The following is a 19,225-nucleotide window of genomic DNA, read 5'->3' on the forward strand; positions in this document are numbered from 1 at the left end:
TGTCCTCTTGCAATTCCAGCAAATTAATGATGGTCTCGGCGCGCTGGTGGTGCTGGTCTGCACCTCTTCGACCGCCTCGCTCACATTGGCCGTCTCCTCTCTGGTCGGCGACTCTACGAGCTCCGCCAGTCGACCCGGACGCATCTCTTCCCGTTCACGCTGCCTATAGCCCAGGTTGTATTTTTTTTGTTCTCCCCCAAATACACGTTCAGCCTCTAGGCAGGAGTCCCTCAAATGATCCATCGTATACACCTGCATTGGGAAGATTATTTGTCTCAGTGGCTCCTCCAAATTTCTCTTGGCTACTTTGACCATCCAGGCCTCAGAGATTGGGCTGTGTAGCTTAGACCGTAATCTCCAAAGTGCCTGGAAATACGCCTCTAACGTCTCGCCACGCCGTTGCCGCCTTTCTACTATTTCCTGTAGTCGCTCATGATCCGGTCGGCCATCGCCATATCGCCTATTTATCGCTTGACGCAGTTCTTCCCATTGAACTATGTTTTGGGTTCTTATCAGCAGCCAATACCATTCTTCGGCCTCGCCCGTGGTCAGCCTGTGGAAGTCTCGCATGACCTCCGCCCATGGCATGGCATAATGCGCCTGTAGATGTTCTAGGCGAAAGACGAACTCATCGCCTGTCATGCCTCCTGGCTCTCCACTAAAGAGTAGTCCCCATTTGTCAAGGGGGACGTAATGGCTACGACTCATGTCGTTCCTGGGCTCCCTTTGCCCAGGTCTCCAGATCGGTGGTGCTCTAGCCAACGTTTCATTTGCCATTGCTCTACCAGTTCTGACCGTGCCATGTGCTGTTGGCATGGCGAATTGGTTCGGTACACTGCTGTGCGAACCTGGTCGACTAGCCTCCCTGGATGGCACTGCTTCGGTTAACAATCCGGGTCTGGCCGTCCGAAATGCATTCCTAGGCAACACGGTGTCTTCTGACGAAGTTGGTCCGCTGGTGAGTGGTTGTTGGCGTGGTGTTGCCTGGCGACACTGTCCCAACTGCTCCACCAATTCTGCTAGTCCTAACTTCAATCCTAGCTGAATTTGCTCTGCCACCATTTCCCTCACCTCAACATGTAAGCGTTGCTAGAAGCGTTCTAGCCTACTCTCTAGTTCTAGCTGCTGCCGTGACGTTCCCGCGCCCTCACTAGAGACTGGCCATTCTGCCTGGTCTAGCTGTATTTCTGGGAATGTTGGGAGGAACGTCGTCTCTTGGGCACTTGTCTGCCTTGAGACAGCCCCCCTGGATGTCTCAGGCCCTGGCCCCCTTGCTGAAGCGTCCGGCTCACCGGCCCTCTCTTTTCTCCTAGACTCTTCCATATCCTAATTTAGTAAAGTTATACTTCTCACGAGTTCTCTCACAGAGCAACAACAAAAACACAAAAAAAAATATAAATAACAAAAGTACAGCAAATATTCACAAACTGGAGGCAAAAAGGGGAAGGAAGAGTTACTTCCCTCCTTGGGATATACAAATGTTCTCCTATGACATGTTCATCTGACGCTATAAAACCATGATTTCCAATTGTCGACTGCTGTGCTCGTCAGCTTGCTTGACGAGCAGCAGTGAAGAATTGTTCAAACATAAAAAAAAAAATCTAGACTTTAACTAATTGATTGCTTTCTTCCCACAGCCAAATCTCTCTCATCTATGCTTGATGCTGTCAGTAGGCCTTATTTCATCCCACTGCGCCATCGAAGGACACGCCCGGACGCAACGAAGCTCCTCATGGGCTTGCGGACGCCTGACGTGCCTGAAAAATCTTTTTTTCCATGGCCGAAAGCAATTAATAGTCTTGTCGGATTTTTACAAACACCTATGTTGACTGACTAACACTAAACTCCTAAACTATGTCCAAACCATAACACAAAAAAAAACTTAACTTTCATAGTGTACACATTAACATTGACCAAAGACAATCTGTGAGCGTACACACTTATACATGCACATCTGCCATATAACTATAAACACGAAGGAACTCACTAGCTTATGAGCGTGTAATCTATTATGTCTAATCTTTGGTCAATATTAATTACTATGTCTAACTCTACTATATATATCACTATTTATTTATCACAGGTTGTTTGTGTTATGACGGCCTATCCAAGTTTATGCTGCCTCTCAAGCGACAGCTCGTTTATGGGCCGCCTTAGCAGAGGCAACCTTGTCCTAATTTAATTATAGAGGCTGTAGTGCCGACATTTGTTTGGGCGCCATTATTGTTGTGTCCCTCAGTGGACCCGTGTAAACTATCGTGGACTCCCCCGGGCAGCTCACAGTCTCAGGGGGGCCCAACCCCGCCAACACGTAACAATAACTTAATAATTTTTCTTATCACAACACTACATACTGCACAATAACGAATGAACTCCACGACAAACTAAGACTACACGATTATTTATGTGAACATGTCTCCTTTTGCGGAATCTCCCCTTCGTTCCCCCCCTTTGGCCTTTTTAATATCTACTCGCACATATTTCTCATACTCATAACATTTATTAACCTAATTTATAAACATAGAAACTTAAATGATAATGGGTGTGATTGAATATATGTTAAAATTTAGGGGTAGGTATAAATATATATAATATATATAATGTATGCATATTCTAGGTTATAAAATATACTTAATTTCTAAGACAACAATTATTAAATTAAATTGCTAATAAATAATGCTTATGAACAGCTAATATTTTTTTCTAGTTTGGTTTTTTTCCTTGCCTAAGCGCGGAACTTCTGAGAGACCAGAAGGTAGGCCAGGCGGATTCCACCGCCTGCTTTTCTGCGACCTGCGATCAGCACAATTAGCTGCGCTACAAAAAAAAGAAATTGGGCCTCTGAGCCCAACTCACCTGTGGGCCTGATCGTTACTGCTTACGGATCTGGTCCCTTCCTGCCTTCCCGTTTTTCCTGTATATGTGTTTTCTTTCCCCGTTCACTTTTTTTTTCACTTGTCGTCCGCGCACCTCAAGGCCTTTCTACGCACTGCTCTCCATCATGGCGGCGCCCTTTCATTCTTCTAGTCATCGCCGGGATCAATGCCCCCTTGACCGCTCTCTCTCTTTTCAAACTACGTAAGGGCGCCGCTCAACTACCCTTACCCAACACTACATTTTTCTCCTCCCTAACAAAAAAAACTAGCTATCGGCCCTCCGGGGGGGGGGGGGGGGGGGGGGGCCCCACCCCCACAGTGGACATAATTATTTTGTACAATACAAACCGTTATCGCGAATCGCGTTTTTGATTATTTTTAGAAGAAAGAAATAATTGTTATCGAGTTGCTTGAGGTACATACCTATTGCCTTGTTGTTTTTGTTTATATATTTTATTGTGACTAAATATTTAATGGAAACATTAAATGGCGGACTCGTTAACACCAGTGCGACGTAAGTTAGCTCTAGATTACCTAACATAAACCTAATTTGGTAATCGTTTTTAGTGCCGGACAGCCAGTCACCTATTAAGAACGATATCAATTTGGTCACCTGTAAGACACGTTTGGATGCTGCGGTCCAGGAACTACAAAGCGGCTATGCTAAGTGGCAACTGGCACAACAACGCGGTACTGCCCTATGCTATGCCATTGAAGCCAAGAAAACGCGTTGCTTTGAAAAATCGAATGGAGAGAGCGACAGCTATCCAGATGACCTGCAGTTGCCATGCAACAAGTTAGCCATCATTGCATCAATCTTTACAGATATCACCAGAAATACCCGCGAGACACTAAGACAGCTGCGCGGAATAACGCGACTCGCTGGCGAAGCAACAGATATTATTTATTATCGCAGCTGGCAGCTACGACAGTTTGTTGCTTTTGCAGAGGAGCTGATAGAGCGCTATGAAAAGGAGTCTAGCATAAAGCAACGTGTGATGCGTGAGTTTGTTGTTTTATTAATTGAAAGTGTAATATAATTATTGTACTCTAACAGAGAATATAGCGCACTGTACGCAGCGAAGTGAGCTCATAGCATATACCACAGCCTGGGAGTTTCCGGAGCATGCAGACACCTATGTAAATTTGGGATTTATGCTCTTAGCTGAAGAAGTTAAAGTAAAGTAAATGGTCAAGTTAATGAGGGCCATTCGCTTTATATTACATTGTTGGAGTTTGTTAGCTTAATTTTAATATATAAGATATTTGTAAATCAAATAAACGTATCTGTATTTTAATGTAAGTTCACTGTTTTCTTAATTTAATAATGTAAATATTTGTGTAAGCATGCTTGCCTTACAATGGGGAGATTCATAGTTAGGATAATACATATTTGAGAACATAAAAGTCAGCGAAATCCATGGAATGGTTACAGTCTAATAATTGGTTGTTATAAATGCTATACGTTAAATTTATTATATCTCAAATTTTCACTGAGATGTTTTCCAAATTGGCACTGTTGTTGTACTTAGACCACCACCAGAACCAAGCACAAGCTGTGCCTACAGCTATAGCTGTGTAATATAAAATGCGCAATTTTTTCTAAAAGTAAAAGTACTTTACTAAAGAGACTGCAATTACTTTAATGTTTACTCACCTCCTTGGCTGGTGATCCACTGTCAAGATGTTTCTTCTTACTGGGCTCCGCCATCATCTTTTCCAGTTTCTTTAAATCGTTGACCAACTCATCTGAAATGGATTGCACGCTGTTTAGCGCCTCCAATGCAAAGCGACTTGCATAACGCTTGTCACCCACCACCACATCCTCTGGAGGCATCACCTGTAGCTTGTAGTTGGTGGCCGCCAAAGAGGAACGCATGTACATTAAATGATTTGCCGCATTGCCGACGATTAAATTATTGTATCCCTGTGCAGTGTCCGTGCGGCATATGTGCTCATAGCTTGGATCCTGATTGGGCAGTGTAGAAAACAGTTTCACCAGGTCTCCACGTTGCTGACGAGAATCAAAGCCAAACAGCTGTAAGTCCTCATCACAGAGCGAAGCCAAATCACGGAAACTAATATTTTCCTCCATAATCTTCTCGACGTTCTCTTTGGTGTCTAGGCCATGCGAAGTTGTGGACAGTAATGCCAATACTAGGTCCCGTTCCTTGTTAACATCGCGCTTGGGTTTCGTTTGAGTCTGCTTCCAGGGCCGTCTTTCATTGCCCAAAAATGCACTGTCCAAGCTTTGTTGTTTTGAGACCGTGTGAAACTCTTTTCTTGCACCAAATTGCACCCCCGAGCGTAGATTATTGGTGGGTAGCAGTGGCACATTATCAGTCATGATCAATTTAATGCTAATACATATATTTGTAGTTGAGAATGAAGTTGCTTTATTTCGTTTAAACTAGGCTTATCGATAAGAATAATCGATGTGGACTGTAATGCTCAAGAAATTTCTGCTTGGGTAAGGTCACACTAATTGAATGTTTAACAAAAAAACGTTTGCCAATAATATAATTAAGTTATATCAAACTCTCTGCATTTATTTATCCTACATAACAATTTATAAACAATCACAAGCATGTAAGTATGTTTAGCTTTCCTTTTTGTCAGCACCCGCTGCAGATGGCCTATAAACTGGAGCACTTGAAGATGCGGCTTCCTGTAATTTCTTCATAAACAAAGCATTGTGTTGTTCATGTGCTCTCAATTGTGCTGGAGGAGCTGAGGCCTTGATGCGTTCAATTTTCTCCGCATTAGGTTCCGTTAATACCATCAGTCCATAGCCCGCGCCGCCAAAAGCAACCAGCCATAGCAAAGATTTAACATAGGGATTGCTAGCCATTTGGATAAGTTATTCTTGTTTTGTTATTTGCGGTGTTGGAACGGTCCAGTAGCTGGCGTCTATCTGTCGCGCTTTATTGTCGCCAATAAGCTCTCCGATTTGGTAGTAGTATTCAAGCGCAAATGGATACTTTTCGTTAATGTAACGGCGGAAATCTAACAAGATAAATGGTCAGTTACAGAGCTTATATAAAACATCTCAAACTTACCTCGGTCTGTGTTCATGCGGTAGTAGAGACCGTAGCTGGCGGCAAAGCAGACGGCTTCAATTACAAACAGCGTTTTGGCTCCACCTTTAATGAATTTCCAAATACCTGTACGTGGTGTCTTGGGCAACATTACTTGAAACAAATCAAACACGTTTAAAAAACAAAAAAAATTCAACAAAAGCAGCAGCAATTGCTTACGAGGTAGGACAATATTAATTAATCGAATACTCTAAATCGTTTGCAATGAAAACAGCTGTTTGGATATCGATTCCAGTCAGAACTATTTTAGTATCGTTTTATGTAAATATTTAGGTAAAACAAAAATATGCTGTTGCATAAATAATTAATAAGAAAAATAACAAGAATTTATTCGTTTAAGCAAATTTTACAAGGGTTCCTAAAACAGTATTATATTCAAGTTGCCGTTCGATGCCACTTTCGATACTTGGCCGCGAATACGTAACAGCCACTAACGAACGTGCCGCTTCCAACGCAGTAGCCATATAACGAAACAATAGCAGCGCGGTATAAAAACAAGAGGTAGCGGCTTATTTGCCACAAACGTGCACAAGCCGAGCAAGCAAGAACATTGTGAAATAAGAATCCAACAAGTGATCATAATATTTTAACGGTACTTTGAACAAAACTTAAAGAAGAAACTAATTTGAACTTAAACCACAAAATGCAATCTTTTGGTCCAAGCAAACTATTCGCGCCTGTCCACAAGTGGGCAAGCAAGGTGTGTGTGTGTGTGTGTTAGAGTGTAAGCACTAAAGATCAAACTAATTGGAAATTTATTTTAAAATAGTGAGCTATATATCTCTCTGGCGGTCCTCTGCCAGCAGCAATGATATGGTAGTCGAGGTAAAGGAACCACAATCGAAAACTGACAAGCTGATGGCTCTCCAGAAGAAGTTACGCGCCAAGACGCCTTTGGGCAAATTGGATGAATTTTCGCGTCATCCCTATCAGGAGAAGGAACCACTTAAACCCCTGGCCCAATCAAACAAATCCTTATACTGGCGAAATTGGTGGACCCTCTGGACCGGAACCCACACGCTATGGTGATTGGGAGCGCAAGGGACGTTGCTCAGATTTCTAGTACTTAACCAAACAACAAATTGTTCCTTAGACTGTAGCTAGGCCATTTTTTTAATGTTTATGTTAAGCAAAATTTATTAATAGATTAAATATTTAAACAAAAACACTCGTTTGTTGCTCCATTATATCCTTGATCAACTGTTCGCTTAGCTCCCAAAGCTGTTGCTGCAGTCCAGCGCTCTTGCTGAGTTTGCTGGGCTCACAGAAGAAACAATTGTTAAAGTACATGCCCGATAGTCCAGTTAGCTCATGAGCCGTGGCGCAGTAAACACTTGTGGCTGCGGCTTGTTGCTGCAGGTGGATGGGCTTAGTGAAAGTGTTCGCAACTGTATGGAAAGTTCAACTTACCAGCGACTTGGTGAAAGGACGCACAAACGCAAACAAGAATCTATAAAACCAATAATTTCGGGAGAGCTGTGTAGAGACCATGTTTCCTGGATGCACAGAGAAAACTGAAATGCCGCGTTGTTTCCAGCGCTTGAAGATTGAGAATGAAGTAGTCAATAATGAGGTCAATAACTATTTATGGTCATGGATGACTCACTTCTGCTAGTTCCTGGGCAAAGAGCACATTGCATAGCTTGGCATTGTTATAGGCCATCATGCTCCAAAACTTTTCCTTTGGCGGTGACAAATGTTGCAGTGTTAAATTGTTTGCGGGCAGATTGGCAAATCTATTAGAGATCAACAAGTGGGCGAGAGGGGAGAAGTAGAATAAGCATTTATATTAAGACGCAGTTGTGGTCTGTTTTCATTTTTGTTTTGTTTTGTTCGCAAGCCGGCTTCAGTACTAGCATCAATGCTTAGTTCATTCTGGACTTTGCCCCCGCTGTATGCAAACGAGTCTTGATTGACTTTGTTGTGTTGTTTCTTGTTATGCTTTTTGTTATGCTATTCTTTTTGTGCCGTCACTGCGTTGTTATTGGGATGCAAAGGCAAAGGCGCAACCGACAAAAGCTCAGGCTATGACAACAACAAAGGCGCCTACACAAAGCACAAAGCACACAAATTGTAATTAAATAAATTGAAAGTGTATTTCAAAAACAGAGTGTAACGATTTAAACTGGTATTATACATATTATTTGTCTGAAAATTGTATAATTTACATATTAAAAATTATACTAAATAAATAAAAAGTTATAAACAAGTCACAAAAAATTTAAATAATTTTGTTTTGAATATGCCGTTGAACTTATTACAGCGCATGCGGTCGAGCTTTAAAGGCCGCATCTAATGTGGCATACAAATTTGAATGGACTTTGTATTTGTTTGTGTCGACCTAATCATATGTAGGCTTGAACTTAAATATGCGCAAATTAAAATGCAAATTCTTTTTTTAGTTCTACCCCACTGCAAAATATTTGCGTATACAATGTAAATGGATGTGCAAATTCTGAAATTAATTCTTATTGTTCTTATTGAAAACAAATAAAAACTCCCAAGCTGACTAAACTTTTTATTTTGGTAAACAATACTTCAACGGCATTGCAACGCTTATCAATTATCCATTTATGGTATTTGTGTTGACCCCAATACCAAACTAAAAAAAAAACTATGACAGGCCTGTACATCTGCTGTATGTACCAAGTATGTATCTTGTTTATGGCATACATGACTTTCGGCGAGTACACACTGTGGCGCACGCGACTTTGGTTGCATGCTTCTTTCACGAGATACAAACACAACGAGGGTGATACGTGAGTAAAGCAACGAACGCATCTCAGCCAATGAGCAACAACTGCAAAACCACCTCCAACTACAGAGTTTACCTCAATTACGTTTTATGCTATATTCGTTGATTTATGTTTTTGTAGCTGCGCAAACAGTGGCGCAAAGCTGTGATTTCTATTTTGTTGATAGGTTAGTCAGTCTATTACTGAAAATTCATGCAATCTGTTCCACTGTGCCAGCACGTGAGGGTGTTTGTTTAAATACGGCACTGATATGACTATACAGCATCTGTACTATATTTGCATACGTAAATATAGAAATAATATTTGTATGCATTCAACAATTTGTTGGTGTTTGGTACATAACATTAGGGTGCGATCAAATAACATGACAGAAATATATCAATTTACAATGTAAATGTAAGCTGATAAAGATAAGCTTACAATTGCTGCGTAATTGTTGTTAAAACAAAAATGTAAACAAAAGAAGCTTTCAAAGCGTAGTTCAATTTCGTTTTGCCTTGAAAGCGACGTTTCAAAACAATAAAATTCAAGGCAAACTAACGAAAAATATGTTTGAGTACTTAAAGTGTTTAATAAAGAAATCTCAAAATGCTAATATTTGCATTGTTAATTTGAATAAATATGGCTACTCATAAAAATTATCTACAGCATATAAAAATCCAAAAGATCCAATTGCTTGTCCAATTAGATATCTTTGCCCCACAACTATTTCGGCTGCGTGCATAGTTTTTATTTATAGTTTCTCTCTAGGAAAGCAGCGACGCCAACGCAAACCAGACGTTAAAGCAGGCCAAAGTCCAACGTTAGACATAAAAGTGCAACAAACTCACAATCAAAGAAAAAAAAATGCGAAATGCATGCAAAATAAAAATGCGAAATGCATGCAAAATAAATACAGCCTACAGTGCTGGCCATAAAAGTAATACCACCACCACTACAGTCGTCTTGGGTAATTAAACGTAATCTCAAGATTAATAAAATGTTGTTTGATAAATTTTTAATGTATGCTTGATTGAAAGCTTCGTAACAATATAAAGTGCAGACTGACCATACTTATTATCACAGCTAACTGTAAAAGAGATGTAAAAATACAATAAAATTATAAGACTTACCTGTGGGATTCTGAAGACAATACAACAATCCTTGTATTGTGATCAAACAGGGATTCCAGCTGTGTGGTTAAGTAGAAATGCGAGAGATGTGATACTTGGAATGTTGTCTCGAGTCCATCTGTGGTCTTGGTATGTGGCAAAGCAAAGACGCCGGCATTAAGTATAAGATAGTCTATGTGGTGTACATCAGCCTTTACAGTCTCCACGCATTGTTTGACTGAGTGCATCGAGCTTAGGTCTAGGCTTACTGCACGACATCTAGAACGTGCGGCTGGACGCTCTACTGCAATGCGTTCAATTGCTTCATTGGCAGCCGCAATATTGCGACACGCAAAGATGATTTCACAGCCGTGCATTGCTAGTGAGCGTGCTGTTTCGTAGCCAATTCCACAATTAGCGCCAGTAATGAGTGCTAGACGACCGTGCAAGTCCTTGCCGTGTAACACCTGCAAGGCAGTGCTGCAGGAATCAAATCTTTGACGCACTTTGGACACATTTAATGTTGGGTCCTCAACAGCAAAAGCTAAGCGTGGATCAATGTTTGTACGTTGTTGAGTTTCTTTGTTAAGAAACATGTATCGCTTGCTTTGCTCATCATAGTACCGCTCCCAATGCAAGGGCAGTTCGCCGGCAATTCGTTTTGAGCGCCCAGTTCGTGGGTGTGTCCATTGCGTTGTTTTATTCTGTTGGCTGCAAATGTAAACAAATTGTATTAATGTCCAAATATTGGCCCATCTACTTACTTTACATAACAAACGACACCGTCGTCATTTGCTTGCATTTCCCAACCTGGCGGTAACTCATCCTCAGAGTCTGAATCTGGCATGGACATCATATTTTCAAGTAATTAAAAATATTTTATAAACTTTGGACTGAAAAGCAGCAACAGCTGTTTAGAACGGCATATTGCCGGATAGCAAATTTTTATTGTGGCGGCCGCATGATTGCTCACATTGTTGAGCGAAAGAGATAGCAATAGAAATTACGGGCGCAAAACTACGCACTTTTTATTAACGTAATGATTCGGAAATCCGATAAAATTGTATTTTATACTTAAATTTTAATAAGGAATAATGAAAAATAAAAAGGAAACGGTTTGCTTATTTTAAGAAAGTCAGCTGTTTGCATGTTGTCCGACCGCCACAGTCAATCGTACAAGCGTATATCGCACAATGGAAACGTTTTCATCAAAATAAATAATCGTTCTAGAACAAAAAACGCGAAAATGTTGTCAAGAAGTGATCGGGGCGTGAAATAAAACGCAGTTAACAATATAAGTACAAGAAAATATATAGTGTTAAGCGCAGCTGATAGAAAATTGCACAACAAGTGCAATTAGTTTGCTGCCTGAGAAGCGTCACGTAGACGGTATTCGGTATTTGCAAATCGATATTCACAAGCACACACACGCGCACACACATACAAACAGCAGTGCAAACAGAATGGAAAAAAATAACACATTAACGCCGACGCTGCCTGCCATGTGCCAGGATAAAAGCACCGAAAGCACAGCCTTAGAAACGGTCTCACTACCTCCAACAAATTCGAATGATGCAGCGGTAAGTCGGCATCTCAGAAATTGCCGCTCAATTTTCGAGCATACTACATTTTCTTATCCATACTCCAACACACAGACAATGATAAGCAACGACAGCGGCAGCAGCAGCGGCGCAGAAGTTGCTGCGGCGTCATCGACAATAGCAAAAAACAGCAGCATTAATATCAACAACAACAACGACAAGGCGCAATTAGAGAATGGGCAAGAGACCATACATTTGCCCTCAGAAAGCAACAACAATACCAACGAAGGTAGCATTAAAACAATAACACAAAAAGAGCAACCATCAGGCGATGTTGATGCCAATGCAAATGCGAAAACAACGGTGACACCAACAATTACACCAACAAAAACAGCTACAACAAATTGTATCAATAAGACGGAAGCAGCGGAAACAGAGACGGGTACGTTAAAGTTGCCAAATGCCTCTTAGTTTGTATTTAAATTTATTTTTTCTTACTTTTTTGCACAGAGCGTAATCACAAGAAGAAGAAAAAAGATAAGGAACGCGAAAGAGATGAAGACAAGCCGCGCAATAGCAGCAGCAGCAGCAGTATCAAGGATCGTGAAAACAATAAAGGCAGCAGCAAAACTTATACAAGTCGCCACAGTAATGACTACAAGTCTAGCACCAGTTCCTCATCCTCATCTTCACGCAATAAAGACAAGAAGTCATACAGAAGCGATCGCGATAGAGATCGAGAACGTGAACGTGATAGAGAAAGAGAAAAGGTAAAGCAAACTTTTCATTTGTTTATTGAAAAAACAAAGTGCGTTTTGGCTTAAGCTACAATTAAAACAATAACGATTTATTATAGATACCTTCGTCTTCGTCGAGTTGCTCATCGCATTCGGATAGGCGCCGAAGCTCGGACAGCAGTCGGAGCAGCAGCAACAATAGTTCCAGCAAGCCGCTGGCCATTAAGGAGGAAAAGGATAAGGACAAGGAGGTAATAAAAGTTGAGCCGCAGTTACTTATAAATAGCAAGGAAATCAAGACGGAAACAGAAATCAAAAAAGAGGCATTGGAACCAAAACCTTTGCTTAATGGAGATGCATTGAAAGCTATAATGAAATCACGCGACGATGTCACGCGACAATTGAGCTTTGACCCAACACTAGATACAGTCAAGCTTAAGTGTGAAAATAATACAAGCAGCCTTTTAATGCCCTCACCAGCACCGAAAACCTCAGCGACAACAAACAATATTAACAATATCAACAGCAACAGCAACAGCAGCAGCAGTAGCAGTGGCAGTAAATCCTGTACAAATCGCCACAGCAGCGAGTACAAGTCAAGTTCCAGTAGCAGTTCCTCCAGTGCATCATCACGCAATAAAGATAAAAAGTCACATCGCAGTGACAGGGATAAAGATAGAGAGCGGGAAAAGGTAAATAGTGAAATATCTTTTAAATACATATATTATCAATCTACCTTTGTTGCACAGACTTCAACATTTTCATCATCATCACGGGACTGTTCCAAGTGTTATAAGCGTTCCAAAATACGTCGCAGCAGCGTCGGCGTCCAATGCCTCCAGCATACTCCCGTTCCTGGCGCCTGGCAAACGACTGCGCAAAGTTCTACAATGCCGGTGGAGAATCGCAAAGTGGCCGCTGGGTTGGAGCATCTCAAATATGGACGTTACTTTCAAGTGGAGCAGTATCCAAATGGCGGCGCTTCCATAGTGCATTTGTATCAGCATGAGATCGATGCACTGCCGCCAAATGAAATGGACGAGCTGGTGGATGAATTCTTTAGTGTTTGCTTTGCTGAAGATGAGCAAGGATTTGCGCATCATGTCATGGGCATAGTGCATGATTCGGCGCGCTATATACCCGATCTCTTGGAGCATATGGCGGAGAACTATTCCACGCTGACTGTCAAGGCAGGCGTGCTGGGACGCAATTCGGATATAGAAACCTGCACTATGGCGCAGTACAATGAGCAGGTGCGTCCAACTAAAAGCAAAGCAGTTGCAAATATTATTAAGTAATAATTGTATAATAATCTTCCATTTAGGTGGTGCGCAATTATTGCCAGGGCACCTTTCGCTACGGACCATTGCACCAGATTAGTTTGGTGGGCAAGGTGCATGAAGAGGTGGGCGGCTACTTTCCGGACTTGCTAGGACGCATTGAGCAGAATCCGTTCTTGAGCAAGGTGCGTAAAATATTAACTTGTATATTCATAAATATTGAATTTTAATTATTTGTTTACAGACCATGCCTTGGGCCGTTAATTCCATTTTGCAAACGGATCCACGTCAATCGAATGATGGTCCTATCCTCTGGATACGTGCTGGTGAGCAATTGGTGCCCACGGCGGAATTGAATAGCAAAACGCCACTCAAGCGACAGCGGTAAGTGCTTTAATTATTTATTACTAACTTTGGCTAAATAACAAAAACGTACAAAATTCATTCAATAACATTTTTGGTTTGGTTTCATCACTTGCCTTATTTTCCTTTTGTAAACTTTTATACTAAATAAATATATTTATTGTACATAACTAAACTTTTTATTAGTTTTAATTTTATATTTGTAGCGGTTTTATAGCTTCTGTTAATCAACATTTATTTGTTTTATTAAAAAGCGCCTTTGAGCACTAAATTTGTTTAATGCTTAAATATAATAAATATTATAAATATTAAATTTTTAGCACACGCATCAATGAGTTGCGTAATTTGCAGTATCTGCCACGCCTCTCGGAGGCGCGTGAAACAATGATTGAGGATCGCACCAAGGCGCATGCGGATCATGTGGGACATGGACATGAACGCATTACAACTGCTGCAGTTGGTGAGCTATTCTAAAAAATAATGAAGTTAACTGATTATCAAATTCATATAATTACTTTGTTTTTTATTTTCCCAGGCATTCTCAAGGCTGTGCATTGTGGACAATCTTATAAACAGAATCGCATCACCAAGGATGTGGTTGCCTTTGCTGCTCAGGACTTTAATACGCTGGTGGAGATGCTGCAGTTGGATCTGCACGAGCCACCCATCTCACAATGTGTGCAATGGATTGAGGATGCCAAGCTGAATCAGTTGAGACGCGATGGCATACGCTATGCTCGCATTCAGCTCTGTGACAATGATATTTACTTTCTGCCACGCAATATAATACATCAATTCCGTACGGTAACGGCTGTCACAAGTATTGGTAAGTCCTTTCGGCTGCTAATCTTGTCTAGCATTTGGTAACGTTGTTTGTCATTGCAGCTTGGCATTTGCGTCTGCGTCAGTATTATCCCGGTACGGAGGTTATCAACGAGAAGAACAATCCCGTGTTGGCTGAGACGCCGCATTATAAGGAAAAGCAAACTATTTTACCCAATCCTATTGGACACGATGATGCGGGCAAGAAAACGCCTTCGAAGCGTGCACACGATGGCAAAGCCAAACGCAAGCTTATCGACTTGGATGGCAAAGAGCGTCGTTCCAGTGAGAAGCAGTGTAGATGACTGTGCATCCGGTCAAGCCTCACCCATAGTGCAGACCAATAGCAACAGCACCAGCAGCAGCACGCCCAAGAAGAAACCCAGCAAGGATGAGGCCAAAATAGATATGCGTAAAATGGTGCTGGAGCATGAGCACAAGTACAACAAGTTAAATAAGGCGACGGGAACAAATGATAGCAAGGATAGCAAGGACAGGGAAAAAGGCAGTCGCGATAAGCCTAAAGAGAAGGACAAGCAAAGCGATAAGGATAGGCAAAAGGAAAAAGAAAAGGAGAGGGATAAGGAGAAGGAAAAGGAAAAAGAGCGCGAGCGCGAGCGTGAGCGTTGCAAAAAGGAATTGCCATCCGCTCCGGCTGCAAAAATGCCGCGTTTGATTGCTGAAGTTGTCACACCGCTGCCTATTGTTGTGGCAGCGACGCTACCACCATTACCTTTAGTGCCTCAGACACCCTTCATGCATCGCGAAGCCTATGTTAATAGCCTTAATCAAAAGGAGCCCGAAATCAAAATTGAACTGCAACTGGCCTCCGATGAGCCCACAAATAAGGTTGCCCCAGTACAAGCGACCCTGCTATCGTCGCCCAGTTCACCACCTGCACCAGATCCAGTGCTGGATGTGGCCAATGAGTTAATCGTCGAGAGCACGCCGCAACTGTTTGTCGACCATGAGGAGGAAGTTAGCGAAGTCTGTGAGGAAGTGATCATACCATTGGAGACAGTGCAGCTGCCAGCGGCTGCAATGTTGCCACCACCACCCCTTCCACCCATGCCCACATTGCCACCACCACCGCCGCCGCCGCCACCCACAGCTGTCAAGATTACCAGCATCCAAAAGACCAATGCCGGCATTAAAACCTACAAGCTGAGCTTAGCCGGCAGTCGAGGTGTGGTCAAAGCCACGCCTGTCGATCTGCTTGGCTCCATTATGGCCAGCATGGACAACAAGCCCAGCATTAGCAACAGCACCAGCAGCAGCTCCGCTCCCAGCGCCACTGAGGCAAGTACAAGCCAGAGCTACTGAGCGGCGGCTGCGCTCGCAGCAGCTTAGAGGCTTCTCTCAAATAACAAAAACAAAACATTTGTTGCAAAATTGTTTCTATATTCATACTGTAAATTTAACTTTTGCGGCTAGCGCTCTCAGAGCCAAGGCAGAATTTGTTTATTGTATATATAACTAGTATAAGAGTTAAGCATATAAAAAAAAACAAACAAACACACACAAACACACACACCCACAGCACTGTCCACTCACATATTATTCTATTTAATAATTGTAGTTAAGCTCAAAATGCTAAAAAAAACTAAAGCACCTTTTAGTTTTGTAGTTTTTTTGTTTTATTTATTTAACGACAGGCACTTTAGGCTAAACATATTAAGATTATTACTGAAACAGTTTACGATTTACTTTGAGTTTTGATAAAAAATATGTAATATTATATTATATGATATATAGTTTCAAGCATACCCATATCTTAATTATAAATATAAACACCATTCTTATAACAGGCCCAGGTATTTTGCATGTGCAGCGCGGGGCCTCCCAGTTTAATTTGAAGGTATTTTCTTTATTTTGTTCTTTAACTAACATTTTCGAAGTGTTTTTTGCGTGTGTATTAGTGAGCACTTGCACATATACAGACATACATATATGATATAGTTTGTAGTTTTTAAAAAAAGCCCATAAACGTTGATGAAACAATAAAGATTCGCATCGTACAAAAAACTTTAACAATATTTTTGTGTTCTATTATTGTAGGAAGAATATCAATTCTTCTTTGAGTCGGACGGACAATCGACGCAGCTTCTCTTCATTTCAGATACGTGCTCCTCTTTTACATTTTTAAAATGCCAAAGCGTATAAAAACAATTTAATTGCTAACAATAATACAAAATATTAATATAAAAAAATCAAAAGCTGCGCAAAGTAACATTTAAAGCTTCGATCGCAGCTCAGCAATGCGTCCCTGAGCTGAGCGTTGTAGATCCATTAGCTTCATGGCAAAGCCCATGTTGCCTTGTATCTTGACCTTGCCCTGGAAGAAAGCCTTCTGAGGCGGCAACTTGCCAGTGAGCAGCTCAAACACATCCTCATCGCTGATTATGAAAGTAACATCACATTTTTCTAAAAAACAAATGCCTTTATAACAAATATTTTAATCACTTCAATTGTTGCTTGCACTTACGTGTTCCATTAAAGATGACCTTGCCCTTGCCCTGCTTGGCATCAATTACCCAGAAACCTGTCTGTCCATTGGGTCCATTGTTGACCCTGAAGCCATACACCGCACGCACCTTTTCGATCAGATTATCCTTATCCTCTTGCATAGCTTGCTCCAGCAGTTTTAGCAGCGGCGTCACCTTGAAGCCCTCATCACTGGTAGCTATTGCAGCAGCCGCTGTTAGATTGTGTCTTATGCTGTTGGCAGCTGGGAAACCCAAACGGTATAGCGCAACCACCACAGCACCACCCAGGCCCAGATTATGCTGCAGGGCCAGCTGCACATTGTCCACCTGACGCTTCTCGGCCAGACCACGCAGCTGCCAGCAGAGCTCGGCGCACTGAGCCAAGCCAGTGGCGCCCAGAGGATGTCCCTTGGAGATGAGTCCACCGCTGGGATTAATTACAAACTTGCCACCATAAGTATTATCGCCACGATCAATAAATTCGCCAGCCTTGCCCTCAGCACAGAGACCCAATGCTTCATAGGTCACCAGCTCATTAGCAGAGAAGCAATCATGCAGCTCCACCACCTGCACATCCTGTGGCTTGTAACCGCTCTTAACAAACAGTCTCTGTGCAGCCAGACGAGTCATGTCGGTGCCGGCAATCTTCATGAGACTTTTGTCTGCAAAAGTAGAAGCTGGATCGCTAGCCATTTCCATGCCCACAATCTCCACTGCTTGCTTTTCCAAGCCATGGCGACGCACAAACGACTCTGAGGCCAAAATAGCAGCTCCAGAGCCATCAGAGGTGGGACAGCATTGCAGCTTGGTCAGCACTCCCTCCACCACTTGCGGCGACTTCATTATCTGCTCCAGAGTGTACTCATCGCGGAACTGCGAGTAGCTAATAATAAAGATTGTGTTTTAAATAAAAATATCAAATTAGACCATCTAAGCGCTTACGGATTGTTCACTGAATGCTTGTGATTCTTCCAGGCAATCTTGCCAAAGTGCTCTGGCTTGGTGCCATATTTCTTCATATGCTCCTTGCCTGCGTTGCCAAAGATCTGAGCAGCCATGGGACCAGCTCCAATTTCCGCTAACTCAGCCATTTCGGTAATGTGACGCTCCATGGGATTAGCGCGATCAAAGTACTAATAAAAAATTTGAATAGCTTAAAGTAATTAACATTTTAATAATTGACTTACCTTGGCTGCCAAAGAGCCACGTTCCATCTTCTCAAAGCCCAAAGCCAAAACACAATCTGCATTGCCAGACTCGATGATCTGCTTGCCCAGATATAACGCACTGGAGCCCGTGGAGCAGTTGTTGTTTACATTGTAAACTGGAATGCCGGTCATGCCAACTTCATATACCGCACGCTGTCCACAGGTAGAATCACCATATACATAGCCCACAACAGCCTGCTGGACTTCTTTGTATTCAATCTTGGCATCCTGCAGAGCCTTGGTCACGGCCTCCTTGGCCATGTCTGGATAGCAAACATCCGCTCGGCGACCAGGTTTCTCGAACTGAAAAGAGACAAATTCTGAATATTTATAGTCGCATTTAAATTTAATCGTACTACTTAAGATAACGCGTTTGAGCTATAGATTAAGATTAACACAATAACAAGAGTTCGATTGGATGGGCGTAAGAGTCCACTGGAGTTCAAAGTCCGGAAGCGATAATTGATGTTTAATGCTGGTATGTACACATACATGGAGAGCCACCCAACTTGTAGCGCAACTTTTTGTGGCACTTCATCTCAGTTGCAAAACAAGACACTCTATTTTATTTTATGTTTAATGTAATTTACCTTGGTCATGCCGACACCAACAACATACACTCGGGTCTTGGTCATTTTCTTGATGTTCGTTTTAATTTTTTGGAAAATTAAAATGGATGTAAACGCAGCAACCGTTAATCTGCAACTAAATATTATTGGCTTGATCTGGACTTAAAATATTTATCAACAATTTGCACAGTGTTGTAAAACCGGCAATTGTGGTAATAATAGGCAGTGCTGTCACTTAAGCTATTTTATAGCTAAATACAAAAGATATGTGGATAACCAAAAAAGTTTATTGAATATTTTTGTATAAGCAAATTGTTGTTCATTGATTTGGCTATAGCTATATTTAGCTTTAAAATTATGGCAGCTCCTATAATGCACAGCAGTTGATATATACCAAA

General features: G+C 41.8%; 8 protein-coding genes across 9 annotated transcripts; 3 read left to right on the forward strand and 5 right to left on the reverse strand.

Annotated features, from left to right (window-relative positions):
• The first annotated feature begins 3,281 nt into the window (after positions 1 to 3,281).
• On the forward strand, positions 3,282 to 4,133 carry LOC108604079. The gene is made up of 3 exons (XM_017993354.2): positions 3,282 to 3,390; positions 3,444 to 3,878; positions 3,934 to 4,133. Exons 1-3 carry the CDS (start codon positions 3,363 to 3,365, stop codon positions 4,062 to 4,064), a joined length of 594 nt encoding a protein of 197 aa, XP_017848843.2. The 5' UTR covers positions 3,282 to 3,362; the 3' UTR covers positions 4,065 to 4,133.
• Positions 4,134 to 4,188: 55 nt separating this feature from the next.
• Positions 4,189 to 5,281, reverse strand: LOC108603140. 2 transcript variants are annotated; one of them, XM_017991681.2, is made up of 2 exons: positions 4,534 to 5,281; positions 4,189 to 4,478 (listed from the first exon to the last, which is right to left on the reverse strand). In XM_017991681.2, exons 1-2 carry the CDS (start codon positions 5,221 to 5,223, stop codon positions 4,359 to 4,361), a joined length of 810 nt encoding a protein of 269 aa, XP_017847170.2. In that variant the 5' UTR covers positions 5,224 to 5,281; the 3' UTR covers positions 4,189 to 4,358. The 2 variants fall into 2 exon arrangements, with proteins under 2 accessions (XP_017847170.2, XP_033150212.1); XM_033294321.1 differs by lacking the exon at positions 4,189 to 4,478 and having other exon boundaries at positions 4,539 to 4,625; positions 4,693 to 5,281.
• A 118-nt stretch (positions 5,282 to 5,399) lies between these two features.
• LOC108594306 lies at positions 5,400 to 5,747 on the reverse strand. The gene has a single exon (XM_017979451.2). The coding sequence runs from the start codon at positions 5,725 to 5,727 to the stop codon at positions 5,476 to 5,478; it is 252 nt and encodes an 83-aa protein (XP_017834940.2). The 5' UTR covers positions 5,728 to 5,747; the 3' UTR covers positions 5,400 to 5,475.
• Positions 5,716 to 6,145, reverse strand: LOC108594305 (protein CEBPZOS). Its single transcript, XM_017979449.2, has 2 exons — positions 5,936 to 6,145; positions 5,716 to 5,882 (listed from the first exon to the last, which is right to left on the reverse strand). The coding sequence occupies exons 1-2, from the start codon at positions 6,063 to 6,065 to the stop codon at positions 5,737 to 5,739; spliced, it is 276 nt and encodes a 91-aa protein (XP_017834938.1). The 5' UTR covers positions 6,066 to 6,145; the 3' UTR covers positions 5,716 to 5,736.
• A 219-nt stretch (positions 6,146 to 6,364) lies between these two features.
• Positions 6,365 to 7,130, forward strand: LOC108594304 (succinate dehydrogenase assembly factor 4, mitochondrial). Its single transcript, XM_033294248.1, is given in 4 exon segments — positions 6,365 to 6,394; positions 6,638 to 6,674; positions 6,744 to 6,925; positions 6,927 to 7,130. Coding segments are annotated over 4 exon segments (360 nt in total). The 3' UTR covers positions 7,038 to 7,130.
• Positions 7,034 to 10,734, reverse strand: LOC108594307 (WW domain-containing oxidoreductase). The gene is made up of 5 exons (XM_017979452.2): positions 10,586 to 10,734; positions 9,843 to 10,532; positions 7,581 to 7,710; positions 7,385 to 7,513; positions 7,034 to 7,327 (listed from the first exon to the last, which is right to left on the reverse strand). The coding sequence occupies exons 1-5, from the start codon at positions 10,675 to 10,677 to the stop codon at positions 7,130 to 7,132; spliced, it is 1,239 nt and encodes a 412-aa protein (XP_017834941.2). The 5' UTR covers positions 10,678 to 10,734; the 3' UTR covers positions 7,034 to 7,129.
• Positions 10,735 to 11,060: 326 nt separating this feature from the next.
• Positions 11,061 to 16,378, forward strand: LOC108608039. Its single transcript, XM_017999220.2, is given in 11 exon segments — positions 11,061 to 11,401; positions 11,477 to 11,804; positions 11,873 to 12,132; positions 12,219 to 12,791; positions 12,849 to 13,352; positions 13,424 to 13,564; positions 13,624 to 13,763; positions 14,063 to 14,202; positions 14,278 to 14,568; positions 14,628 to 14,854; positions 14,856 to 16,378. Coding segments are annotated over 11 exon segments (3,753 nt in total). The 5' UTR covers positions 11,061 to 11,284; the 3' UTR covers positions 15,888 to 16,378.
• Positions 16,379 to 16,712: 334 nt separating this feature from the next.
• Positions 16,713 to 18,964, reverse strand: LOC108608040 (non-specific lipid-transfer protein). Its single transcript, XM_017999221.2, has 5 exons — positions 18,849 to 18,964; positions 18,238 to 18,561; positions 17,993 to 18,183; positions 17,050 to 17,933; positions 16,713 to 16,988 (listed from the first exon to the last, which is right to left on the reverse strand). Exons 1-5 carry the CDS (start codon positions 18,891 to 18,893, stop codon positions 16,798 to 16,800), a joined length of 1,635 nt encoding a protein of 544 aa, XP_017854710.2. The 5' UTR covers positions 18,894 to 18,964; the 3' UTR covers positions 16,713 to 16,797.
• Positions 18,965 to 19,225: the final 261 nt, after the last annotated feature.

Source organism: Drosophila busckii, chromosome 2L (assembly GCF_011750605.1).
Source record: "Drosophila busckii strain San Diego stock center, stock number 13000-0081.31 chromosome 2L, ASM1175060v1, whole genome shotgun sequence".
NCBI lineage: Eukaryota > Metazoa > Arthropoda > Insecta > Diptera > Drosophilidae > Drosophila > Drosophila busckii.

Excerpts from the sequence above, each read along its gene's own strand:
- LOC108594307 (XM_017979452.2), bottom strand. The coding sequence starts at position 10,677 with ATGATGTCCATGCCAGATTCAGACTCTGAGGATGAGTTACCGCCAGGT. Across the intron at positions 10,533-10,585 it reads GGTGTCGTTTGTTATGTAAA|CCAACAGAATAAAACAACGC; the intron begins GTAAGTAGATGG and ends TTACATTTGCAG. Across the intron at positions 7,514-7,580 it reads TTGCCCAGGAACTAGCAGAA|CGCTGGAAACAACGCGGCAT; the intron begins GTGAGTCATCCA and ends TCAATCTTCAAG.
- LOC108603140 (XM_017991681.2), bottom strand. The coding sequence starts at position 5,223 with ATGACTGATAATGTGCCACTGCTACCCACCAATAATCTACGCTCGGGG. Across the intron at positions 4,479-4,533 it reads GTGGATCACCAGCCAAGGAG|AAAAAATTGCGCATTTTATA; the intron begins GTGAGTAAACAT and ends TTTTACTTTTAG.
- LOC108594305 (XM_017979449.2), bottom strand. The coding sequence starts at position 6,065 with ATGTTGCCCAAGACACCACGTACAGGTATTTGGAAATTCATTAAAGGT. Across the intron at positions 5,883-5,935 it reads CCGCATGAACACAGACCGAG|ATTTCCGCCGTTACATTAAC; the intron begins GTAAGTTTGAGA and ends TTATCTTGTTAG.
- LOC108608040 (XM_017999221.2), bottom strand. The coding sequence starts at position 18,893 with ATGACCAAGACCCGAGTGTATGTTGTTGGTGTCGGCATGACCAAG. Across the intron at positions 17,934-17,992 it reads AAGCATTCAGTGAACAATCC|CTACTCGCAGTTCCGCGATG; the intron begins GTAAGCGCTTAG and ends CTTTATTATTAG. Across the intron at positions 16,989-17,049 it reads GGTCATCTTTAATGGAACAC|AAAAATGTGATGTTACTTTC; the intron begins GTAAGTGCAAGC and ends TTTGTTTTTTAG.
- LOC108604079 (XM_017993354.2), top strand. The coding sequence starts at position 3,363 with ATGGCGGACTCGTTAACACCAGTGCGAC. Across the intron at positions 3,391-3,443 it reads CTCGTTAACACCAGTGCGAC|TGCCGGACAGCCAGTCACCT; the intron begins GTAAGTTAGCTC and ends AATCGTTTTTAG. Across the intron at positions 3,879-3,933 it reads CATAAAGCAACGTGTGATGC|AGAATATAGCGCACTGTACG; the intron begins GTGAGTTTGTTG and ends GTACTCTAACAG.
- LOC108594306 (XM_017979451.2), bottom strand. The coding sequence starts at position 5,727 with ATGGCTAGCAATCCCTATGTTAAATCTTTGCTATGGCTGGTTGCTTTT.